Below are 24,200 nucleotides of genomic sequence, written 5' to 3'. Positions count from 1 at the left end.
GACACGGCGCCCGTGCCGGGTGGGGGGGGGGATGATCACACCGCTAGCATCTCCTCCCCGAATTTGGCAAAGTAGGCTGAGGATTTCGCCGGCAGCAGAACCTGCGCAGAGAGAACACAGAAACTGGAGACATTGCGCAGAGGAACAAATCACGGCAAATCCACGCATGTCCGCACCCCCCAACGCGCACTCACCTGATGATGGACGTACGCCTCGCAGCCGTAGCACCACACGGACAGGTCCGAGAAACTGAGCACCAGACAGTGGCCGGACGCGGCCCCGTGAGACAGCATGTGCTGAGACACGTACCTCCCGCAGAGCACCTGCAACAGACAGAGCGTGGGAAGCAGGTCTCATGAGTCCCCACCATACACAGCCGTGCGGACACCCACGTGACTTACCTGATAACACGTTAGACAGACCCAGTTCTCCCGCACGCTGCCGCACACAGCACAAGGCTCGGATATATCCAGCCCGCTGACCGGCAGCTGACTGACTGTGGCCAAGTGTGGACACCAGGATAACGGGACAGTAAAACCCGGGCCCTGAAACCAGAGAGCGAGGCATTCAAAACACTGACTACCGACAGACCCATCCGACCCTGGATACACCGAAACACTTTATCTCATTGGCCGCTTGTCAGAATGAGCCAGGCCACTCCCTCACTTACAGACTCGTCCAGTAGCGGATTGAGGAACAGTTCACAGAAGGTCAGGTTATCGCACCCGCCAGCTGCCTCCAAGAGCTCCAGCTCAGCCAGGGTATCTGGAGACTGCCAGAGACGGAGATAGGTTACTTACTACCGACGCCGACCACCACCCCCCCCCTACACCTATATCCACACACCACCGCCGATCACCCCTCTACAGCTATATCCACACCCCGCCGCCGACCACCGCCACCCCCTACACCTATATCCACACACTGCCGCCGACCACCACCCCCTACACCTATATCCACACACCGCCGCCGACCACCCCCTACACCTATATCCACACGCCGTCGACCACCACCCCCTACAGCTATAGCCACACGCCGCCGACCACACCCCGCTACAGCTATATCCACACCCCGCCGCCGACCACCACCCCCTACACCTATATCCACACACCACCGACCACACACCCCTACAGCTATATCACACACTACCGATGCCGACCACACCCCTTCACCTATAGCCACACACCACCACCGTCAATCACCCCCCCACACACACACACCTATATCTTCTACCAACACAACACTCCAAGCCCTTAATCAGTACCGATTCTCTACAGGCGCCTCTCTGACGGTAACCGTTACATCCTCACCAGCCATTACCTGACCAGCGTCAGCTCCATCATCTTCCAGTCGCAGGTCTCCAAGTTTGAGTAGAGGGAGTATTAGACTGTCTCCCTCTCCCTGCAGAGGAGGTTCTGCCTTTCCGAGAACGTTTTGAAGGTGATGGCCCCCAAGGAGTCCCTGTGGCTGCCTCTCCATCTCCCCTTCGCTCAACAGTCTCTGGGCCGCAGGGGCCTCCAGTATCTTCTCATCAGTCATTAAATCGGAAGGCGCGGAGACCATTGACGAGCCCCCTGTATCAAGAGACGTCTGTGGTTGCTCGAGACCGCGTTGCCCCGGGCTGTTTGATTGAATGAAGGCGTCTGTATTTTCAGCAATTAAGAAAGAGCTTTGAACAGCCGCGGTCACTGTGGCCAAGGAACACACGCAATTCTGCTCCTGTCCATCAGGTTCCTGGACAGCCAGACGTACAGAGACAGCGTCGCCTTGTCGAGGATCTACCTCAAGAACTTTTTCCCTGGGAGAACTGTCAGGATCTGGCGAGAAGGGCCCAGAGGAGCTGCTGGTGGTCTGAGGCGAGGGTCCGCTCTCCTGCGCAGACTCGCCTTTCCCGTGATCGATCTTACGAGGAGACGGCAGGCTGCGCTTTGATTCGTCCGAGACGGGGCCAGCAACTGCAATAAAGTAAAGTCACGTGACCGGGGCCGCTCTCATTCTTCAGAGCTGCGACTGAATATGAATGATTATAAGCTGAAACCCAGGCACACAGGCCCCTCCGGCTACTCACCGTTTAGTCGCAGGCTACGCCAATACCTGCGATGCACTCCGAGCACGTTGTGGACCGCATGCAATGCGGGAAGGCGAGGGGGCCGCAGGTCCAGCAGGGGCGGAGGGGGGTCTCCCAGGAGGGTTCGGGTGCACATAGCCATCGACTCAGAAATGGATGTCAGGTTATAGCCGCCCTGCGTCCAGACAGAGAGACGTAAGCAGGGGCACCCGGCCCATGGGGACACGCACAGACACCCCGAAAATACCGGCCCACATGTAACACAAGACAAGTATTACCTCAAGCACCATCACCACTCTGCCCCCTGCAAGGCCCATCAGGAGGTGGGTCATGTGCGCGTAGCCCTCCGGTGTCACCTGGCAGCCTCCAAGGGGGTCTCCGCGGGCGGCATCAAATCCGGCCGACACCAAAACCAGGTGCGGATCAAACTAACGAGAAAGAAGGAGTGATGGCAAAAGACCCCCATGAACCACAGTCCTGCCCCCAGTCCTCCCCCTTCTATATGCTGCCTGTCCAGCCTCGCTCACCTCATACGCAACGGGCATCACCACCCTGTGAAACGCCATGAGATATTCGGCGTCCCCCATCTTCCCGCCGTTCCATGGAATGTTAACGTTGAAGCCTTCGCCACGGCCGCAGCCAATGCGGTCATGAGACGCATCCTCCGAGCAGGGAAAGAACAGGCCATCGTCATAGCGATGGAGGGACACGTACAGCACGCTATGACAGAACACATGAAGTCAGACACACCCCGGGACATACGTGTGGAAAGTCACATCTAGAGGTTACAGACCTGGAGTCCTCCTGGAAGATGTGTTGGGTGCCATTTCCATGATGCACGTCCCAGTCCAGAATCATCACCCTGAGAGGAGCATCCACAGAACGAGCCACGAAGGAAAACAGACAGCAATCAGCGACAAAACGTACGAGATCACACGGGAAGAGGGTGCCGCGGGGGCCACGTGTACCTTAACGGTGCTTCAGAGACGTCCGCCGAGGCCTGTGCGTACCGCGCGGCTAGCGCCACGGTGTTAAAGAAACAGAAGCCGCAGGCAGAGTCCGGCTCGGCATGATGACCCGGGGGGCGGACGATGCAAATGGCATTTTGGACCTGAATTTTAATTTAAAAAAATAACAATCAAAACCAAAAAAGGATAACGATGAAGACGGATTCAGAGGGAAGCTTTGGTGTTCCTCGGTCTCACCTTCCCTGAGAGGACAGCATCCACAGCACTGAACACAGAGCCGGCGGCCAGGCAGGCGCTGCCATACGACTTGGTGTTTATATAAATGGAGTTATATTCAGAGCCCAATCTGTGCAGATCCCGAGGCTTCATGTGTGCGCTTCCCTCAATCCTCTGAATATGGGAGAGACTGAGGGAGAGGAGGCGTCAGCGGGACAGAGGCGAGGCGTCAGCGGGACAGAGGCGAGGCGTCAGCGGGACAGAGGCGAGGCGTCAGCGGGACAGAGGCGAGGCGTCAGCGGGACAGAGGCGAGGCGTCAGCGGGACAGAGGCGAGGCGTCAGCGGGACAGAGGCGAGGCGTCAGCGGGACAGAGGCGAGGCGTCAGCGGGACAGAGGCGAGGCGTCAGCGGGACAGAGGCGAGGCGTCAGCGGGACAGAGGCGAGGCGTCAGCGGGACAGAGGCGAGGCGTCAGCGGGACAGAGGCGAGGCGTCAGCGGGACAGAGGCGAGGCGTCAGCGGGACAGAGGCGAGGCGTCAGCGGGACAGAGGCGAGGCGTCAGCGGGACAGAGGCGAGGCGTCAGCGGGACAGAGGCGAGGCGTCAGCGGGACAGAGGCGAGGCGTCAGCGGGACAGAGGCGAGGCGTCAGCGGGACAGAGGCGAGGCGTCAGCGGGACAGAGGCGAGGCGTCAGCGGGACAGAGGCGAGGCGTCAGCGGGACAGAGGCGAGGCGTCAGCGGGACAGAGGCGAGGCGTCAGCGGGACAGAGGCGAGGCGTCAGCGGGACAGAGGCGAGGCGTCAGCGGGACAGAGGCGAGGCGTCAGCGGGACAGAGGCGAGGCGTCAGCGGGACAGAGGCGAGGCGTCAGCGGGACAGAGGCGAGGCGTCAGCGGGACAGAGGCGAGGCGTCAGCGGGACAGAGGCGAGGCGTCAGCGGGACAGAGGCGAGGCGTCAGCGGGACAGAGGCGAGGCGTCAGCGGGACAGAGGCGAGGCGTCAGCGGGACAGAGGCGAGGCGTCAGCGGGACAGAGGCGAGGCGTCAGCGGGACAGAGGCGAGGCGTCAGCGGGACAGAGGCGAGGCGTCAGCGGGACAGAGGCGAGGCGTCAGCGGGACAGAGGCGAGGCGTCAGCGGGACAGAGGCGAGGCGTCAGCGGGACAGAGGCGAGGCGTCAGCGGGACAGAGGCGAGGCGTCAGCGGGACAGAGGCGAGGCGTCAGCGGGACAGAGGCGAGGCGTCAGCGGGACAGAGGCGAGGCGTCAGCGGGACAGAGGCGAGGCGTCAGCGGGACAGAGGCGAGGCGTCAGCGGGACAGAGGCGAGGCGTCAGCGGGACAGAGGCGAGGCGTCAGCGGGACAGAGGCGAGGCGTCAGCGGGACAGAGGCGAGGCGTCAGCGGGACAGAGGCGAGGCGTCAGCGGGACAGAGGCGAGGCGTCAGCGGGACAGAGGCGAGGCGTCAGCGGGACAGAGGCGAGGCGTCAGCGGGACAGAGGCGAGGCGTCAGCGGGACAGAGGCGAGGCGTCAGCGGGACAGAGGCGAGGCGTCAGCGGGACAGAGGCGAGGCGTCAGCGGGACAGAGGCGAGGCGTCAGCGGGACAGAGGCGAGGCGTCAGCGGGACAGAGGCGAGGCGTCAGCGGGACAGAGGCGAGGCGTCAGCGGGACAGAGGCGAGGCGTCAGCGGGACAGAGGCGAGGCGTCAGCGGGACAGAGGCGAGGCGTCAGCGGGACAGAGGCGAGGCGTCAGCGGGACAGAGGCGAGGCGTCAGCGGGACAGAGGCGAGGCGTCAGCGGGACAGAGGCGAGGCGTCAGCGGGACAGAGGCGAGGCGTCAGCGGGACAGAGGCGAGGCGTCAGCGGGACAGAGGCGAGGCGTCAGCGGGACAGAGGCGAGGCGTCAGCGGGACAGAGGCGAGGCGTCAGCGGGACAGAGGCGAGGCGTCAGCGGGACAGAGGCGAGGCGTCAGCGGGACAGAGGCGAGGCGTCAGCGGGACAGAGGCGAGGCGTCAGCGGGACAGAGGCGAGGCGTCAGCGGGACAGAGGCGAGGCGTCAGCGGGACAGAGGCGAGGCGTCAGCGGGACAGAGGCGAGGCGTCAGCGGGACAGAGGCGAGGCGTCAGCGGGACAGAGGCGAGGCGTCAGCGGGACAGAGGCGAGGCGTCAGCGGGACAGAGGCGAGGCGTCAGCGGGACAGAGGCGAGGCGTCAGCGGGACAGAGGCGAGGCGTCAGCGGGACAGAGGCGAGGCGTCAGCGGGACAGAGGCGAGGCGTCAGCGGGACAGAGGCGAGGCGTCAGCGGGACAGAGGCGAGGCGTCAGCGGGACAGAGGCGAGGCGTCAGCGGGACAGAGGCGAGGCGTCAGCGGGACAGAGGCGAGGCGTCAGCGGGACAGAGGCGAGGCGTCAGCGGGACAGAGGCGAGGCGTCAGCGGGACAGAGGCGAGGCGTCAGCGGGACAGAGGCGAGGCGTCAGCGGGACAGAGGCGAGGCGTCAGCGGGACAGAGGCGAGGCGTCAGCGGGACAGAGGCGAGGCGTCAGCGGGACAGAGGCGAGGCGTCAGCGGGACAGAGGCGAGGCGTCAGCGGGACAGAGGCGAGGCGTCAGCGGGACAGAGGCGAGGCGTCAGCGGGACAGAGGCGAGGCGTCAGCGGGACAGAGGCGAGGCGTCAGCGGGACAGAGGCGAGGCGTCAGCGGGACAGAGGCGAGGCGTCAGCGGGACAGAGGCGAGGCGTCAGCGGGACAGAGGCGAGGCGTCAGCGGGACAGAGGCGAGGCGTCAGCGGGACAGAGGCGAGGCGTCAGCGGGACAGAGGCGAGGCGTCAGCGGGACAGAGGCGAGGCGTCAGCGGGACAGAGGCGAGGCGCCAGCGGGACAGAGGCGAGGCGTCAGCGGGACAGAGGCACAGAGGGAGAGGAGATGTCGGCGGGACAGAGAGACGGCAGCTGGACAGAGGGACATCAGATGTCTTACAGGAGGAAGGGTGTAAGACGCGCAGGTTACCCACCTGTGGCACATTTGCAGTTCAGCTTGAGACGCCGAGCGACTAGACAGGCGACTGCAGCGAGTTTCTAATCCGGTCTCTTTGAGACGCTGGAATATCCGAGAAATCCTCTGAGGGACCTCGGGATGGTGACTGAAACAACGCAAACATCATTAATACAGCAGAGGATGCATGTTCTTCACACGCGTGTGCTGCCGTGTACCTCACCTGTCCCACATGTTATAGTGCTCCATCATACGCTCGTCATACACCAGACCTGTTCTCTGCTCCGGTAGCGGCCTCATTACCTCCTGCATCGAAGCGTCCAGTATCGCGTTCACAGCGACTTCGCCAGACACGCGGGAGTCCTCTTCAGTCTCCTGCTCGTAAGTAACGTCCCCTCCGGCATCTGAAATAAGCTGCGGTCACCGCTGTATCCCGGCCCTCCCCCCTAATGCAATTAAGACGAGGAACTCCCAAACTTAACCCCCCCCCATACACACACACCACCCCCACTATTACCCCACCCACTTTCCTCCTGACTCCACCCTCCGCTCTGCCCACGCGTTGCACAATACCGGTGAGCGGCCACTCACCGAGATCCTGCAAGATCCTCCAGTACTTCCTATGGGCCAAGATGGTGTCAGCGATTGAGTCCAGGGCACTGTCAGGACGAAACCACAAGTGAAGCGGATAACATCACTCAAAACCCCGGCCACGAGCACCGCGCATGACACCCGACTTCCCCCGCAACGCAGAAAGCAGCCACCGCTCACCTTTTGCACGGAGTGAAGGGTGAGGGCAGTCTCGGACAGGCGTCTCCTAACAGGATTTTCAAAGAAGCGCAAGCTCCTTCTGCCAACGAGCGCAGGTTGTATCCCCCCTGTAGGGATGGTCAAAGAACATGTGGAGGTGAATACCCACCCCGCCAGTCTGCGCAAGCCCCGCTTCACCACCACAATTACAGAGACGCCAGTGCAAAGGGAAATGGTGTGCGTGTCACCGAGCGGTCTCTCCTCATCTCACCTCCAAGGACAGAACGAGCCTCCCGTGGGCCAGCGACATGAGCAGATGTGTGAGGTGTGAGAAGCAGGAAGGGGAGGCAGACATTTCTCCCTGCGAAGAGAGCAGGAACAGTGAATGAGATTTACTAACCCTCTACATGGGCAAGAAGAAACCTTTCCCCATCCCCCAACACACAGGACGGGGTAAACTAATCTCACCTTGGGGTCTCCCACCACAGAGTCAAATCCGGCTGCCACCAACACAAGCTGGGGCTGGAACTGGACAGAGAGAGCAGAAAGAAGCCGTTGAGATCGGGTTCAACACAAGGAGGGTGAAGACATTAAATGGTAATAGTGCTACAAAGTAGAAGAAAGGAGGTCTGGATTCCTCTACCTCGTACGCAACCGGCAGAAGCAGCTGCAGGAAGGCCGTAACGTAGTCGGCATCAGTCATTGCAGTCTGTGGGAGAAAGACGTGATGGAAGAACACAACCATGTCAAGCCTGACCATCGCACACAGAACCCGTGAACGGTGGGACAGGGAACCTGAGCACATACAGCCAAACCTTGGCCCAAGCGGGGGCCGGCCTGGCTGCTCTTACACGGAGCTACTACCTTGTTCCATGGCACATTAATGTTGTAACGGACACCACGCTCTTTCCCCACAGCCCCGCACGACGACTCGCTGAGGTGCGGCCAGAAGCCGCCATTCTCGTAACGGTGAACGGAAAAATACAGGACACTGAAGAGACACAACGAAGGCCGGCCCATGAGGAACAGCTCCAAGTGCCACACACGGCAGCGCCTTGTCTGCCACGGGTGACACCCCAGCACTCGGGTCCCCTTAGAAGAGGTCTATTTTTACCGACCTTGGGTCTTCTTCAAATAAGAATTGTGTTCCTTGCCCGTGGTGGACATCCCAGTCTACAATCAGGACCCTGGCAGGAGAGAAGGACGCATGTAGTAACCGAACAGCGGAAAGCACCGGCAATCTGAATTTGCCCCTCTTACCGCTTGATCCCGTGGCTGTGCTGGGCGTATCTGGCTGCCACGGCCAGCTGGTTAAACATGCAATACCCGTTCATCTGGTCTCTGTGGGCATGGTGCCCGGGAGGTCTGAAGGAGACGAGCCGACAGTTTAGAATATGATGTCATAAAGTCCGCCCGGAGTACCCCGTATACTGAGAGCCCCCCATGAACACCCAGTACCCATAAAGTACCCATACGATGCATTATCTCTGACGACAACCCCACTCATCACTCTCCTTGGACATGAAGCTTATCCTAGACCCTCACCTGACTACGGATAATCCATTGCGAATCTCCCCGTGCAGGACTTTATCTACTAACTGCAGCACCGACCCAACGGCCAGACAAGATGCCGAGTATGACGCCTGCAAGAGAGAGACTGTGAGAAAGGCAGGGCACAAGAGACTAACAGCCAGGAATCATAAGATCGCTGCACCTGGGAGACGGGCAAAGAGTGACAACACAACGAGGCGAGAGACTGCAGCAAACAGAAGACGAATACGACGGGGTGAAAACACACATATATGCCCGGGGTGTGATAAACGCATGCAGCGGACTCACAGGGTGCAGGTAGACCGAGTCGTAGCGCTCAGACAGCGCCCGCAGCTCCTCCTCTCTCATATTTTGCGTAGATTTCATGAGTTCGACAAACTGAGGACTGAAATTCACAGCAGTTAGAAAGATCCCCCCGGAGCCCCAGGCCCCGAACACACGCCACAAGCGGTCACCGAGTACCTGTGCATGAGCCGGATCTCTTCCTCTGAAGCCTCTCTGGCCTGTAAGGGGTTAAAGTGGCACAAGGGCCCAAAAAAATCATCAGAAACATGGAAAGACGTCGGGGGGGGGGGGCTGCCGCCCAGCACCTCCAACCACCTGCCCTGTGCGTCGGATTCTTTCAGCTATTTACACCAAGCTGCGCGGTGAGATTGGCAATTTATACGTTTAATGTCCTGTTTATACCTTCCCTTCCCCTCTAGAATATTCTTACCGTATGAATAACCCCAAAATAAATATAGACCCTACCGAGAAAATAAATACATCGCAGCGGGGTTACTGAAGCCATGTCTCACCATCAAACCCTCCCATTCAATACACGTAGAACGTACCGGCACCGGCACGCAGCGATCCCTCAGCCCGTATTCAGCCAGCTTATCCCTCACAGCGAGAAGGCGAGCCGGGGCCTCGGGGAACCTGGGAACAGAGGGGTTATGTACACGCGGTATGTATGCATGCACGTATGTACACAGGGAACAGCCACACAGATACCGTCACCTAGAACACGCTGGCTCATTTTATTGGGCTGATTCCAGTATTTGCACCATTGACATGACCCCCCCAGGTCCAATAAGGACATCTGCTCTCTCCCCCAATCGCCATGGAGTCACCACGGGGCAGTGGGACGTTGGTCTGCATCATTACCCATCATCCCAGAGGCAGCGGGGCTCCGCCATGCGCTCATCATAAACCAGACCCGTTCCTTCCGCCAGAGATCCGCCGCCCAGGTCCTGGAACAGAAGGAAGGCTCGGGATCGGTGGGTTTGTTGGCGAGGGCTGCGGGCAATCGGGGCAAATAACTCACCAGTCCCTCAAGTTCTTCACAAATCTCCCTCTCAGGGGTCTGTCGTAACCTTTGGCCCCTCTTCTTTGCTTCCTGCAGGCTGTGGGGGCCCTGAGAGGACGAGGAGCTTCTCCCCTTCTTGCTCTGCTTCTTCTGAAAATGCAGCCGATTGAGATAATTTATTAGACGCCGTGGAAACAACAAAGTAACAGAACCGTTTCACCGTAAAGATGGACGTACCCCGGGGGCAGCACCGGGGGCAGGGGAGCGAGCGGACCCTCTGGCGGCCGGTGGTCTCCTGTCCTGAGGAGAAGCCATTCTGAGCGATCTGTGAGAGAAGCAGAGACTGTGAGACAGACAGGATCCAGGGCCCCAGATACAGGGCACTCCGGGTTTGGGGCCCCAGCTGGGGAGAAGGAGCAGCAACTCATAGGGTACAAATAGGGGTGGCCCCTGACAGGGTGTGTGTCAGAAACTATTGTGGCCCCTGACAGGGTGTGTGTCACAGAGACTTCTGGCTCCTCACAGGGTATTTATTAGTAAGGGGGGCTGACAATGTATTTATCAGGGAGGTTGTGGCCCCCCCGCAGGGTGTATGTCAGGGGGATATGTGCGCCCCCCGCAGGGTGCATGTCAGGGGGATATGTGCGCCCCCCGCAGGGTGCATGTCAGGGGGATATGTGAGCCCCCCGAAGGGTGCATGTCAGGGGGATATGTGCGCCCCCCGCAGGGTGCATGTCAGGGGGATATGTGCGCCCCCCGCAGGGTGCATGTCAGGGGGACATGTGGACATCGCAGGGCGGGTGGCCCCGGGTTAGTATCGGGAGCTCCATCTCTTACCTAGAAATTCGAACTCTGCTCTCTGGTTTTACGCCACTTCCGGTTTTAGGAGCCACACCCCCCGAGAGGCGGTCAGATGGCGTTAACTTTTTGCTAATAGAAAGAAAGAGGGCGGGGCCATGCACGCGACCAATGTGATGGGAAGTTCGGAGCAGTAAAGTGAATCGGTCCATTTCGAGTGATTCATTGAAATGAACCGATTCATGAACCGATTCATCACTTCACTCAATGTGACTCACAGCAGTAACTGCTTCCCAATCCCTCCCTGCAGTCACACTGACGATTGGCCCCGCCCCTTTCCTTATAGTCTGAATCCCCCAGTTATGTAATATGTGCCCACTCTGCTCAGCAACGAAACTCACAGAAAGTATAAGATTAATGTTTAGGGTGCTGAAAGTTAGGGGAGGTGGGGGTTAATTTAGGGGCAGTTATGGTTAACGGGGTCTTCATGGTTAATAAGGTTAACTTAAGGTGCAGTTAGAGGTAAAGGGGGGTCAACTAAGGGGAATCTAAATCCTGGGGCAGTGAAGATTAATTACCAACACGCACTCACTCTAACACCAACACTCACTCTATCATCATACCCGAACACCATGCACTGCCACACACTCACTCTAACACCATACACCAACACTCACTCTATCATCATACGCTAACACCATGCACTAACACACACGCACTCTATCATCATACGCTAACACCATGCACTGCCACACACTCACTCTAACACCATACACCAACACTCACTCTATCATCATACGCTAACACCATGCACTAACACACACTCACTCTATCATCATACGCTAACACCATGCACTAACACACACTCATGTTAATAATACCCACTCTCACCTTGTGCAGATCCCTGTCTTAACTGCAGCTGTCACTCTCCAATGCGAGCTGCCGCCACCTTTCTACTGCAGGGCTGTGTAATGCGCCTTATGTGACCCCGCTGGGGGCCCCGGCAGCAGCTGCACAACCTGCATACCGGCTTCTCAGTCTTAGATTCAGGATCTCACGCATGTTTAATACCCTTACTGTATTACACTCTACCACCTCTGCTGGGAGGCTGTTCCACTCATCTATGAAACCTTTATGACAAGAATAAATATTCCGCAATCTCTGTAGAAATAAAGACGTAACGGTCGTGGCTGAAATTATTATTTAATTGATCTTTACCGGTAGATACATTGTTGCAATTGGGTTCCCTGCGTGTTGTTTGGTAACATGTTCATGTATGTGTGTGTTAAACATTTACTGTCAGTGTTGTATGAAGTTAATTGGGCCCCGATGGGATCGAGACACTTCGTGTTTGTGTGGAAGTCGTTCGGTGGGCTCCGCAGGCCCTCGGGCAGGTTGGGGTTGTGGCTCGTGGCCCCCGTTTCCGGGAAGCGTGTTCCACATGGATCCCTTTGGGGTTGTTTCCTGATCTCCCCAACATTCTCGCAGGAATAAAGCCCCTCGCCGCCCCCACCGGGTGTCCAGACGTGATCGTGGCCGTCGCACGCGGGGCTCTGGGGCAACTTCGGGTAAAATATACAAGGAACGGGGCAGTTAAGGATACGCTGAAGAGCGGCCTCTCAGAGGAGGTGACTGGAATGGCCTATGGGACGAGTGTGACAGTTAGCGGCGTGGCAGGAGATGCCCCTGCCATGTGTGAGGGCTGCAGTAGGGTGGGCTGTGTGCGGAGCGGGGGATATACACCATATAGGGGGTCTCTGCACTGGGGGTTCAGGGGGTGTCCCTGAAATCACTGGGTGTTCCTGTCATTAGCTGAGGGCCGAGGTGGCCCCTGACATCGTTTGCGGTCTGTACGGCATGGGAGGAGAGTGAGGGATTCTCATGGATGTCATCAGGTGAGGAGGGGGAGAGCACGGCATCAGGTGTCCCATGGCCGGGATCCCTCCAGGAAGGAAGAGAGGCCCCAGTGAGTACATGGCGGGCTCCTCCGGGGGGCCCTTAAGAAGTTCAAAAGCATTGTCTGCTGACTTCTTCTTTTTGGACTTGCTGGTCACCTTCCGATTCCGTGTTTGAATCCCGTCTTTTTTCATGGTCAGGGGACGGTTCACCTGGGGGGGAGGTATTAGATCATGATACATATTAATGGATCACGCGTGTGATACGTGATACGTGACACGGAGGGTTTCACCCGCCCCAGGCCTTACGTTGTGCAGTTTGTAGTAGAGTCCACAGGCGTTGCACACGGGGTCCCCGCTGGCGTTTCGCCTCCACAGAGTGGTGGTGCTCGTGTGGCAATTACTGCACTGGGTCCCGGCTCTCTTACTGACAATCTGCCGAGGAGAGAGAGGATGGAAAAGAGTGGAGAGAGAGGGTGGAAATGAGAGAAGAGAGAGGATGGAAAAGAGTGGAGAGACAGAGGATGGAAAAGAGTGGAGAGAGAGGGTGGAAATGAGAGGAGAGAGGATGGAAAAGAGTGGAGAGACAGAGGATGGAAAAGAGTGGAGAGAGAGGGTGGAAATGAGAGAAGAGAGAGGATGGAAAAGAGTGGAGAGAGAGGGTGGGAATGAGAGAAGAGAGAGGGTGGGAATGAGAGAAGAGAGAGGATGGAAAAGAGTGGAGAGAGAGAGGATGGGAATGAGAGAAGAAAGAGGATGGAAAAGAGAGAATAGATGACGGTAATGAGTGGAGAGAGAGAGAGGATTAAAATGAGATGAGAGATCATGGCAAAAAGTAGAGAGAGAGAGGATGGGAATGAGAGAAGAGAGATGACGGTAACGAGTGGAGAGAGAGAGAGAAGATGGAAATGAGAGAAGATAGATGACGGTAACGAGTGGAAAGAGAGAAGATGGAAATGAGAGAAGAGAGATGACGGTAATGAGTGGGTCCCAACCTGGAGGTCTAGAGTGATCTCCAGAGGGTTAGGAAGCCCTTCTCTAGCCTGTGGTGCACTCACTTCTCCCCCGCTTTGTAGACCCTCATCCCGTGGGATAGAGTTGGCCCCCCCGCACTGAGTGTCCGGTACCCTCCATAGAGGGGGTCCCCCATTCCTCAATGCCCCGTGAAGTGCCCCACGTACCAGTCGTTTCTTGGGTCGGATCAGCGGCCGGTTCTGCCCGTTCATCTTGTGGTACAGGCCACAGGCGTTGCACAGGTAGTGGCCGCTCACGTCGCGTCTCCACAGCGGGGTCACGGTAGCGCCGCAGTTCACGCACTCGCGATCTTCTAGAGGTAAAACCCACAAGATACCGGTAACGTCTCGCTCTGCGTGTTCCCGCGTTACATGTAACAGACGTGTACATTTCTGCCCCGGGATGTCACGCTGAACATGCGCTCTTACCTGTCGGCTGGAAGGAGGTGGTGCTGAAGTCCTGCTCGCCCCCCATGTACCCCATGTGGGGAAAGCTCTGGTTACCGGGGCTTCTTGGCTCCAGGGGCAGAAGATCTGATGTCAGAGGACTCATCCTCTCCGTCTTCAGTGATTCCAGGAACTTGGGACTTCCTTCCCGCTCCAGCACAGGCGCTGGACTCAGCAGGAACGGGGCAGATGTGTAGAGGGGGGAAGAGGAGAGGGGGCCCAGCGGAGACGCGCTCGAATGGTAAAGGGGGAATGTTGTGACGCTTCTTCCGTATGCAGCCAGAGTGTGCGAGAGTCCCGGGACGCTCTCTGGCCACGGAGATGGGAACGTTGTGTGCGCTGAGAGAGATGGAGAGAGACGGTCACAAGCGGACGGCTCTAATACAGAGACCGAGATGAGAGAGACATAGTGCTGGGTGTATGACGGGTATCAGGGATCTGGGGTAATTATTTTGGGGCGGTTAAATCTCAGCTGCCAGCAAAGACATTTGATGTATACGGCATAACTGTGTGGACTCAAATCCCTGAGGCCCCTCTCTCCTCCCCTGATGCCCCCTCCCCTCCCCTGATGCCCCTCTTTTCTAGAATGTTTGCTGGGTATGAGGGTATCGCAGGGTTCTACGGCCCTGGAAGTCACCTAGATGTGGGTATAGACTATAGGGGCTCTTTGCTTTGTAGTTATGGGGTCCATGAGTGGGGAGGAAAGAGAGAAGAATCACGTGTGCGAGAGTGTGACAGACCTTGTAGACCATGTGAGTGGACGGTGCTCACCTGGAGAGTGTCTGGGTCCCTCGATCCCTCGGGTGCCGCCGGCCGCTCCGTACTGAGCCTGGCTGCCCTCTCCTCCCAGCCCAAAGAAGAACTCGGAGTCGTCGGAGGCGGTGGCCAGCTCAGAATCGGCGTAATGAGAAAGGGGCTCCTGTCCCGACAGCGGCGTGTAGTCCATCCTGTGCTGGTGGCCGGGAACGGCACCCACTACACCTGTAACAGAGAAAACCTGCAGATGACCCCACGGCTCGGAGACGGATTTACGGGCGGAAGTAACGGAGCGGTCGGCGCGTGAGCCAAGTGCCCGTCCTTAGTGCCGAGTGCCCGCTGACCTCTGATATCGTGGAAGCAGTCTCTACACATGAAGGAGCGTCTGCCGAGACGTGTTTCACGTGCCGCCCTCCCCGGTGTAACACATCATGTGACAGAGCGACACATAAACCCATCGTAACCGGTAAACCACCCACAGTACAGAAAAGCCCCTGCTCGGGGCATTTCCCACCGGGCTCCGCGGGGCGTCCATCGTACCCCAGAGGTTACGTGGGCGCCTGGGGTGGTTACTGGACCCGACGCCCCGTGGTTGCCCCTTCAATCCGTTCCACTGCAGCGGCTTCTACATATTTACAGCCAAAAGCTACATTTTTACAACTTTCCCTAAAATTCCTTTTATTTCGGTTCTGCGGATCTTTAAGGAACGTTCTATTTGGCGGGTTCTGGAGTCTGGAGGTTCTATTCTTCCTCCACCCCATCCACTAAATGCCGGAGCTCTGCCAAGTCCCCGTCGCGGAGCCGTCTCTTCCTCGGGGTGGGGGCTGAGGTTACAGAGCCCGCCGAATAACCGCTACCTACGTGTTTCACGCCTTTTGCCAACGTTCCGTGTCGCGCGGTAGGAAGTCACCTGCCTCTCAGGCGTACGGAAATATATTGTTTTCTGGAGGAATTGTTCCGGATTCGGGGTTTCTGGATACATTTGCAGAACGTTCTAGTCCCGGAAGCGGCTGATGCTCAGACAGACGGCCGTCTCGCTTTCCGTGGCGTTCCTCGGTTATGATGTCAGAGCGTGGGGTGAGTCCGCGCTCCCGCCAGGGCATTAGGGTTCTTGGTGTTTGCGAGCGGAGTCAGTAATCTGAAGAGTCAGGGAACGTTTTTCCTGCTTTGGGCCGTTAAAGGAAGCTGAATTTATTTCCTTAATTAAACTTATCTAACCGAGATCTAAGATTTCTAGAAAAAAATGTCAAAATAGCTTTTTTTTTCTCTTGCTTACTTTCAAAGTAAAAGCCGGAGAGCGGCCCCAGAGACGGAGGGGAGCGGGAGACAAAATGGAGGAGAGCAGCCCCAGCAACGGCGGGGAGCGAGGAGATCGGCCCCAGCGACGGAGGGGAGCGGGAGACAAAATGGAGGAGAGTGGCCCCAGCAACGGAGGGGAGCGGGAGACAAAATGGAGGAGAGCGGCCCCAGCGACGGAGGGGAGCGGGAGACAAAATGGAGGAGAGCGGCCCCAGCAATGGAGGGGAGCGAGGAGACAAAATGGAGGCCGACGCGTAAGGCTTTGGGCTGGATAAAAGGCGCTCCCGCTTACACTGCTTTATACCGCGTGTTTTACCGCATTATGTTGCCAGATGGGGCAGGGCATCCACCAGGCAGCCAATGGGCATTTGCCATCTGTGCCCCTGAACTTGCACTCCGCAATGGTGAGCACCAGCGCTTCCTAGGCTGAGGTTGACACTCGGTGGAAGGGGGCCCCGCTAGAACTCCCTTTAATGCCTTTTAGCCCCCACTGGAAATAAGCACCATCCCAACTGGGCAGCCGGTCGATCTCTTTCAGTCGTTATGGAAGCAACATGGTAAGAACGTAGCCTCCGAGGTCCCTTCTTCACTTGTGACTCTCTGCTGGCCCAAAAAAAGGTGGCCCCTAAGACTAAGGACTCCATGTTCTCTGGGACGGCTGTACCCGTTACCCCTGGGGGGGGCGATATGGCGGCAGATCTTACAAGAAGAGTGACTTTGGTGGAAAGAGGGCAGAGAAGGGAGAGACAGTCGCTGGCCGCAGAGAAGGTAGAGACAGTCGCTGGCCGCAGAGAAGGTAGAGACAGTCGCTCGTCACAGAAAAGGTAGAGACAGTCGCTGGCCGCAGAGAAGGTAGAGACAGTCGCTGGTCGCAGAGAAGGTAGAGACAGTCGCTGGCCGCAGAGAAGGTAGAGACAGTCGCTGGCCGCAGAGAAGGTAGAGACAGTCGCTGGCCGCAGAGAAGGTAGAGACAGTCGCTGGTCGCAGAGAAGGTAGAGACAGTCGCTGGTCGCAGAGAAGGTAGAGACAGTCGCTGGTCGCAGAGAGGTAGAGACAGTCGCTGGTCGCAGAAAAGGTAGAGACTGTCGCTCGTCGCAGAAAAGGTAGAGACAGTCGCTGGGCGCAGAGAAGGTAGAGACAGTCGCTGGCTGCAGAGAAGGTAGAGACAGTCGCTGGTCGCAGAGAAGGTAGAGACAGCCGCTGGTCGCAGAGAAGGTAGAGACAGCCGCTGGTCGCAGAGAAGGTAGAGACAGTCGCTGGTCGCAGAGAAGGTAGAGACAGTCGCTGGCTGCAGAGAAGGTAGAGACAGTCGCTGGCCGCAGAAAAGGTAGAGACAGTCGCTGGCCGCAGAGAGCGCTGGGGAAAGTCTGTCTCGGACTCGGCGGTCCGGGGCCGGAAGTAAAACCCGGCTTGTGTTTTCTGATAGGGAATCGGCAGCCCCGGGGCGATTGGCTCCTTATCTGCCCCAACAATCTGAGTCTCTGTGCAGCGGGAGATAAATACTTTTTTCTGCGTAAATAACAGATCCTGAAACAATCCGCGGGCTACGTATGTATTATGCAAAGGGTTAAACTGAAAAGCACGCGTGGCAGAAAACATGTAGGTCCATGTAGGTCACCTGATCCATGAACATGCCAGTTAATCGCGTGTGCGAACGAGGATGCTCTGACCAAAACACAAAGTGAAGGGAGACTCACGTGACGTGCATTTTGGATTTGTGTAAATCAGAAGTGCCAAAAACTGAACCTCGTCATATCACGCAAACACAGGTCCACACGTGTGTAGAGGCCCCTGTGCCATGCACATGTCATGTACTACGTCATGCTACACAATCCATCAGATGAGAAGCGGGCCGGCCGGCGACTGTATCTGCTGGCTGCAACATTTTCAGGGTTAACACGCGTGTGCCTGTGCACCACAGAACCCAGATCACGCAATGAGACACGCACTGGGACACGCCAGACGGTCACGCTTTGTGCATTGCTGACTGATAACACACCTCGTTAATTGCTCATCCTGGATTATCCATCTGCCTGGCAGTGGGCTCCACGCGTGGGCTATACATGTCACACGCAGGGGTCCTGTTGGATTGCATGTTGTATGTGGCGTTGTGCATGTATCACACATAATAGGGGTTTGCGTGTCACGGTACACGCTTAGCACATACTATTATTAAGGCACACAGGGCATTACCCAACTGGAACACAGATCCCTGTATCAGAGCTATGTGTCCGTGCCTGAAGCCAACGTGGCGCGGGGGGCAAAGAGGCAGATCCAATCACACGTTAATATCCACATTATATATACCACCCCCAGGGGCAGCTAGACACGCACGCCCCACTCAGCCCCAGGGGCAGCTAGACACGCACGCCCCACTCAGCCCCAGGGGCAGCTAGACACGCACGCCCCACTCAGCCCCAGGGGCAGCTAGACACGCACGCCCCACTCAGCCCCAGGGGCAGCTAGACACGCATGCCCCACTCAGCCCCAGGGGCAGCTAGACACGCACGCCCCACTCAGCTCCAGGGGCAGCTAGACACGCATGCCCCACTCAGCTCCAGGGGCAGCTAGACACGCACGCCCCACTCAGCCCCAGGGGCAGCTAGACACGCACGCCCCACTCAGCTCCAGGGGCAGATAGACACGCACGCCCCACTCAGCCCCAGGGGCAGCTAGACAGGCACGCCCAACTCAGCCCCAGGGGCAGCTAGACACACACACCCCACTCAGCCCCAGGGGCAGCTAGACACGCACGCCCCACTCAGCTCCAGGGGCAGCTAGACATGCACGCCCCACTCAGCCCCAGGGGCAGCTAGACAGGCACGCCCAACTCAGCCCCAGGGGCAGCTAGACACACACACCCCACTCAGCCCCAGGGGCAGGTATGTTCACGCCTCACTCAGCCCCAGGGGCAGGTACGTTCACGCCTCACTTAACCCCCAGGGGCAGGTACATTCACGTCTCACTCAGCCCCAGGGGCAGGTACGTTCACATCTCACTCAGCCCCAGGGGCAGGTACGTTCACATCTCACTCAGCCCCAGGGGCAGCTAGACACACACACCCCACTCAGCCCCAGGGGCAGGTATGTTCACGCCTCACTCAGCCCCAGGGGCAGGTACGTTCACGCCTCACTTAACCCCCAGGGGCAGGTACATTCACGTCTCACTCAGCCCCAGGGGCAGGTACGTTCACGCCTCACTTAACCCCCAGGGGCAGGTACATTCACATCTCACTCAGCCCCAGGGGCAGGTACGTTCACGTCTCACTCAGCCCCAGGGGCAGGTACGTTCACATCTCACTCAGCCCCAGGGGCAGGTACGTTCACATCTCACTCAGCCCCAGGGGCAGGTACGTTCACGTCTCACTCACCCCCAGAGTCAGGTAGGTACATATTCCACACCTGGGAAGCAGGAAGATACAACAAACCACAATAGCCTCACCTCCACAGACGCAGGGAGATAGACCACTCAAACTCCACTCTTGGGGGGGCAGGTCGATACATGTCCAAACTCCACTCACCCTGAGGGGCAGGTCGATAACACGTCCCACACCCAAATGACTCCCGGGGCAGATAGATTTACATCCCACACTCCACTTGTGCCGGAGGAGCAGGTAGATACAGTCTTGGTTTCACTCACTCCCTGGTGGGTAGACAGATACCCCCAACACACCCAACTTGCCCCCAGGGGTAGACAGACACACATGGCACACTCCACTCACCTTCTGCAGGTCCTAGAAGTGCTCTGTGGCCCCACAGGTGTTCAAGTTGTCCTCCTCTCAGTTTTTTGGGGACTTTGAAACTCTTTTCCTCCTTGTCAGCCCTCCCTCATGCTCTGACCCCACTCACTGTCTCTGAGGGTCCTCTGGCCAGGCGCCCTCACCCTATCACACTCTCCCCGCACTGTCACTTATGTCCCCTGACAGAGGCGGATCCCTCCTGCTGCCCCGCCCCTTTCCACTGTCCAAGGAGGGGTTGGGGCACAAATCATTTGCCTTGTATGCCCCATTATAAGGGGTATCTACAGCCCCCCGAAATAAGACAAACGCTTCAGGTAGATGACAGAGAAACCCAAACGGACCGGAGCAGAAGTGGGGCAATTCTGGGGCAAAATGCTAATATTAGGATCAATTGCCAATCAAAATCACATGTTTCGGGAAACCTTTTGGATTTACCACTTTGGGGCGACATTTACCCATGGGAGCATTCGTGGGGTAACACAGAAAACGCTCTAATCGTGTGCAAAATCCCTTTTCCACCCCAAATGCAAAGGGGTTCTGATCATCACGTGTACAGGAACGTACAGCCAAGTTCTGTGAACACGGAATAATGCGTGTATGCGAGCGGACGGTGTTAAGGGATGTGAGGCTCTGGAAGGCGCAGGTTAAGGGGCGATCTACTGAGCTCTGGCAAGGACAGGGTTAACAGGTCGGTTGCCCAGCTCGTACGGGGCTCTCGCCCGTTCTCTCTCTCCCAGCTCTCCGCACCCTCCTCACCCCACCTTCCTCCAAACCCAAAACATGTCTCCTCCGAAGCAGATAGCATCTTATCACGAGAGTGCAGCCAGCAGGAGGAGAGCACACTGGCCACTCAGCAAGCCACAGAGTGCAGCCACAGCTCCACGCTCCTCCACAGCCCGGCCGACGGTTACACAATTAACCCGCTCGCCGCCACCCCAGCACAGAAAGGGTTAAACGAGCAACTGACTGCAAAGGTAGCTCTGGACACACGTGGCAGGGAAGGGGTTAAGCCATGCAGTGCCCCCCATGTAGCCCAGGGTGTCCGTCCGTCAGTCAGTCAGCTGTCACACAAAGTGCTGAGACATCCCTCTCCCCGCACGGCCCTTCTCTCTGGGGCTGTTGGATGGACGCTCTTATCTCTGACACCCAGATCCAGCGCCTAGCTCCCCCCGCGTCACCATCCTCTCCCCCTTACTGCCCCACCCCGGGGCAGGATCCCCCCGACACACGCTGCCACTTTCACCCCCATCCAGTCATTCCCACGATCGACCCCAGAAATGAGTGAAATCTGGAGAAAGAGACAAGCTCAGAAAATCCACGTTTACAAAAATAACTGAATCCAGAAAATGACAACAAATACAATTCAGTGCCGGGGCTAATGTCACACGAGGCAACGGGGGCAACAGGGTCCCGGACCGGAGGCTCAACATGAGGAGGACCCCCTCTCTCCTCAGTGACATTACATACAAAATAAGTCTATAGTATGTACACGCCATGACCGGGAACGCGCCGGCACACGGACACGCCATGTCGCGGCATCAGAGTCCGGACAGGTAGTCACTCAGGAGGCCTGGGTCCAGCAGACTGTCGGCTAACGGCTGCTCCGTGTGAAACTCTCTCTGGCGGCTTCTCCTTTCTCCTCTCTGGGGAATGGGCAGCTCCGAGTGGTGAGCGGGGAGAGGTTCTCCAAAAAAATAGGGGTGCAGCAGAGCCTGTGAGAGAGGAGAGAGCGGAATAAGGGGGCGCGGCCGCAGAAAGAGACAGAAAGAGAGCGCCGACACTTTAACGCCACAGAGCTCCTAGGTTCTGAGCATTCACTCCGCCGGTTTACCAACCCCCCGGGTCTCCGTGACTTCCGTTACCACCGGTACGCGGGAAAGATTTGGGAAGCGCGGTGTCCCTCCTACCTCGGCTGCCCGGATCCTCTGATTGGACGGATAGACGAGGAAGCGCATTAGGAGCTCCAGCGCCTCCGGCGAGGTGTCGGGGGCCACGCTCTCCCCTGGAAGGGGTTGGTGCTCCTTGAAAGAGATTTTGTTATAATCCGGGAGCTCGGCAATCTCCTGCAGGTGGAAGGAAGAGGATTATGGGATGGGTTGCGGGGCGTCACATGACGGAGGCATCGTGCAGGATGGGGGGGCAGTTACTCACTGGCCACGTCTGAGGGTTCGGGGTCCCGAGGGTCCGGAGGACACAGCACAGCTGCTCAATGTCATTCTCCCCGGGGAACAGGGGGGATCCGTTGAGAAGCTCCCCAAATATACAGCCAACGGCCCTGGAGGGAACACACAGGTCAGAGGTCACCGAGACATTAGGGGGCGGCACCGGTGATAAAGGGAGTGACAAACTCACCACAAGTCCACTCCCTCGTCGTACTTGCGGGCCCCGTACAGTAACTCAGGAGCCCGGTACCACCTGCAGGAACAGCGTGACCAATATCAGCAAATGGCCAAATGTGTATTTACCTGCAGAATAACACAACAACACACAGGGAATAACACAACCCGACCACACACAGGGAATAACACAACCCGACCACACAAAGGGAATAACACAACCCAACCACACACAGAAAATAACACAACTGACCACACACACACACACACTGTACATCACACTCTGCCTGTCTTTCTACACATTATCAATCACAAAAGACACAATAAACACAACACACGGACACACGCACACAGCTCCGGGCTGACCTTGTGGCCACCTGATGGCTGTACAGGCGGCCCCTGTCGCTGGAGAAAACGCGGGCCAAGCCAAAGTCAGCGATCTTCAGGAGGCCGGTGGAGCTGATGAGAAGATTTGCCGGTTTCAGGTCCTGTTGGGGAATAAGCAGTTAGTGCTTGCTTTGGCTTACTGCCGCCTGCACTCATTAAGTGCACTCACCCTGTGCATGATGGAGTTCTCGTGGCAGAACGCCACGCCTTTCAGAAGCATCATCATGTAGCTTTTGACCTGGGCCTCGGTCAGGGGCTGATCACAATTCCTGATGACCTCCGAAAGGTCAGAGAGCATGTACTCGAAAACCAGCACGAAGCCGGTGCCGTGGGGGAACACCTCGCGCAGCTTCACCACCTACGGACGGACAGACAGACGACAGACAGACAGCAAGACTGTGATCCCACCGCCAAAAGACACCACGCAGGGACAGGGGAGCCAGCACTGAGGGGCCTTTCCTTGGTGGCATGGACACCAACCCCCCCACCAGCTGGACACTCACTCGGCCCCCAACCAGCTTGACACTCACTTGCCCCCCCACCAGCCAGGCACTCGCCCCCCCCACATGCCGGACACTCGCATCTCCCTCGGCCAGACACTCACATGTTGGTTGTCTTCAATCTCCTGCAGAGCTTTGATTTCTCGCAGAGCCTGGTTCGGGATCCCCTCCTCCAACTTTCTTAGAGCGACCTTCTTCAGGGCAACTGCCTCCCCGGTCTTAGAATTATAGAGGAAAGCATCACAGACATCAGGAGGGGGGCAAGAGGGGGGAACAGGGGCATCTGCAGCTCCCCTAAAGGTCCTCTGTATTCTTGGTGCGGGTGTCATTACAGCCTCAGCACCGGGCGGTAACGTGAAACACCGTGTAACACACTCACCGATGTGCGCAGCCATCAGACGCACTTATTCCCTACACATTTCTTATATGCACACTCAGGGTGCGTGTCACACACTCAGGGTATAGGGTACACTGGGGGTAAGTGTCACACACTCAGGGTGCGTGTCACACACTCAGGGTATAGGGTACACTCGTGGTACGTGTCACACACTCAGGGCACGTGTGACACGCCCAGGACGCACTCTGGGACCGGGTCACGCACTCGGCCGGTACCTCGATATGTTTGGCTTTGAAAACTATCCCATGGGCTCCCTCCCCGATCCGGCCCAGCAGACTGTACTGCTCCATCATCCGTACAGAGCCTCCGTATCCTGGCAACCGCGAAACTTCCTGCTTCCGCAGATTTCGTCACCTGACCCAGCACCGCTCGGCACCTCCCGTAACCTAGCAACAGCTAACGCGAGACCTGCCAATAGTGGACACGGAGCCCTCCGCGTGACCACAAAGTCACACTCATTATGCTGGAGGGCGGGAAAAGTGAGGATAAGGAACGAAGAGAAAGCAGGGGAGAGAAGGAGAGAAACAGGGAGAGGGGGAGAATAATAGGGGGACCACCAGGGAAGGAGAGTGGAGAGGAGAGAATAACAGGGAGAGGGGGAGAATAATAGGGGGAGGGGGACTACCAGGGAAGGAGAGTGGAGAGGAGAGAATAACAGGGAGAGGGGGAGTAGCAGGGTGAGAGGAGAGATGGAGAGGGGAGGACCCGGGGTCCATGCCAGATGCGCTTGTTTTACACCCGGGATGGACGGTCCTCGTGGAATAAGCCGGACTGCGGTTTAATGCTGAAGTGTGAAGAAAC

General features: G+C 57.8%; 3 protein-coding genes across 3 annotated transcripts; all 3 read right to left on the bottom strand.

The window, feature by feature from the left end:
- Positions 1-35: 35 nt before the first annotated feature.
- LOC149274039 (protein deacetylase HDAC6-like) lies at positions 36-10,842 on the bottom strand. The gene is made up of 29 exons (XM_089505894.1): positions 10,670-10,842; positions 10,070-10,157; positions 9,851-9,982; positions 9,691-9,776; positions 9,378-9,462; positions 9,007-9,047; positions 8,833-8,929; positions 8,539-8,636; positions 8,254-8,358; positions 8,112-8,180; positions 7,858-7,984; positions 7,637-7,702; positions 7,462-7,521; positions 7,265-7,354; positions 7,015-7,121; positions 6,835-6,902; positions 6,467-6,647; positions 6,263-6,391; positions 3,274-3,442; positions 3,037-3,179; positions 2,862-2,930; positions 2,596-2,788; positions 2,347-2,496; positions 2,069-2,243; positions 1,321-1,955; positions 671-772; positions 402-545; positions 195-323; positions 36-101 (listed from the first exon to the last, which is right to left on the bottom strand). The coding sequence occupies exons 1-29, from the start codon at positions 10,840-10,842 to the stop codon at positions 36-38; spliced, it is 3,777 nt and encodes a 1,258-aa protein (XP_089362020.1).
- Positions 10,843-12,438: 1,596 nt separating this feature from the next.
- LOC149274038 (GATA-binding factor 1-A-like) lies at positions 12,439-14,931 on the bottom strand. The gene is made up of 5 exons (XM_089505893.1): positions 14,757-14,931; positions 13,968-14,324; positions 13,707-13,852; positions 12,835-12,960; positions 12,439-12,738 (listed from the first exon to the last, which is right to left on the bottom strand). The coding sequence occupies exons 1-5, from the start codon at positions 14,929-14,931 to the stop codon at positions 12,439-12,441; spliced, it is 1,104 nt and encodes a 367-aa protein (XP_089362019.1).
- Positions 14,932-21,317: 6,386 nt separating this feature from the next.
- LOC149274037 (cyclin-dependent kinase 20-like) lies at positions 21,318-23,689 on the bottom strand. Its single transcript, XM_089505873.1, has 8 exons — positions 23,615-23,689; positions 23,107-23,220; positions 22,672-22,860; positions 22,482-22,603; positions 22,132-22,194; positions 21,931-22,054; positions 21,687-21,842; positions 21,318-21,491 (listed from the first exon to the last, which is right to left on the bottom strand). Exons 1-8 carry the CDS (start codon positions 23,687-23,689, stop codon positions 21,318-21,320), a joined length of 1,017 nt encoding a protein of 338 aa, XP_089361999.1.
- Positions 23,690-24,200: the final 511 nt, after the last annotated feature.

This window comes from Sceloporus occidentalis, unplaced genomic scaffold (assembly GCF_023333645.1).
Source record: "Sceloporus occidentalis isolate IW3139 unplaced genomic scaffold, rSceOcc1.0.p SCAF_351, whole genome shotgun sequence".
Classification (NCBI taxonomy): domain Eukaryota; kingdom Metazoa; phylum Chordata; class Lepidosauria; order Squamata; family Phrynosomatidae; genus Sceloporus; species Sceloporus occidentalis.
The sequence above is the reverse complement of the archived record's forward strand: the minus strand, read 5'-3'. Positions and strand labels throughout refer to the sequence as shown.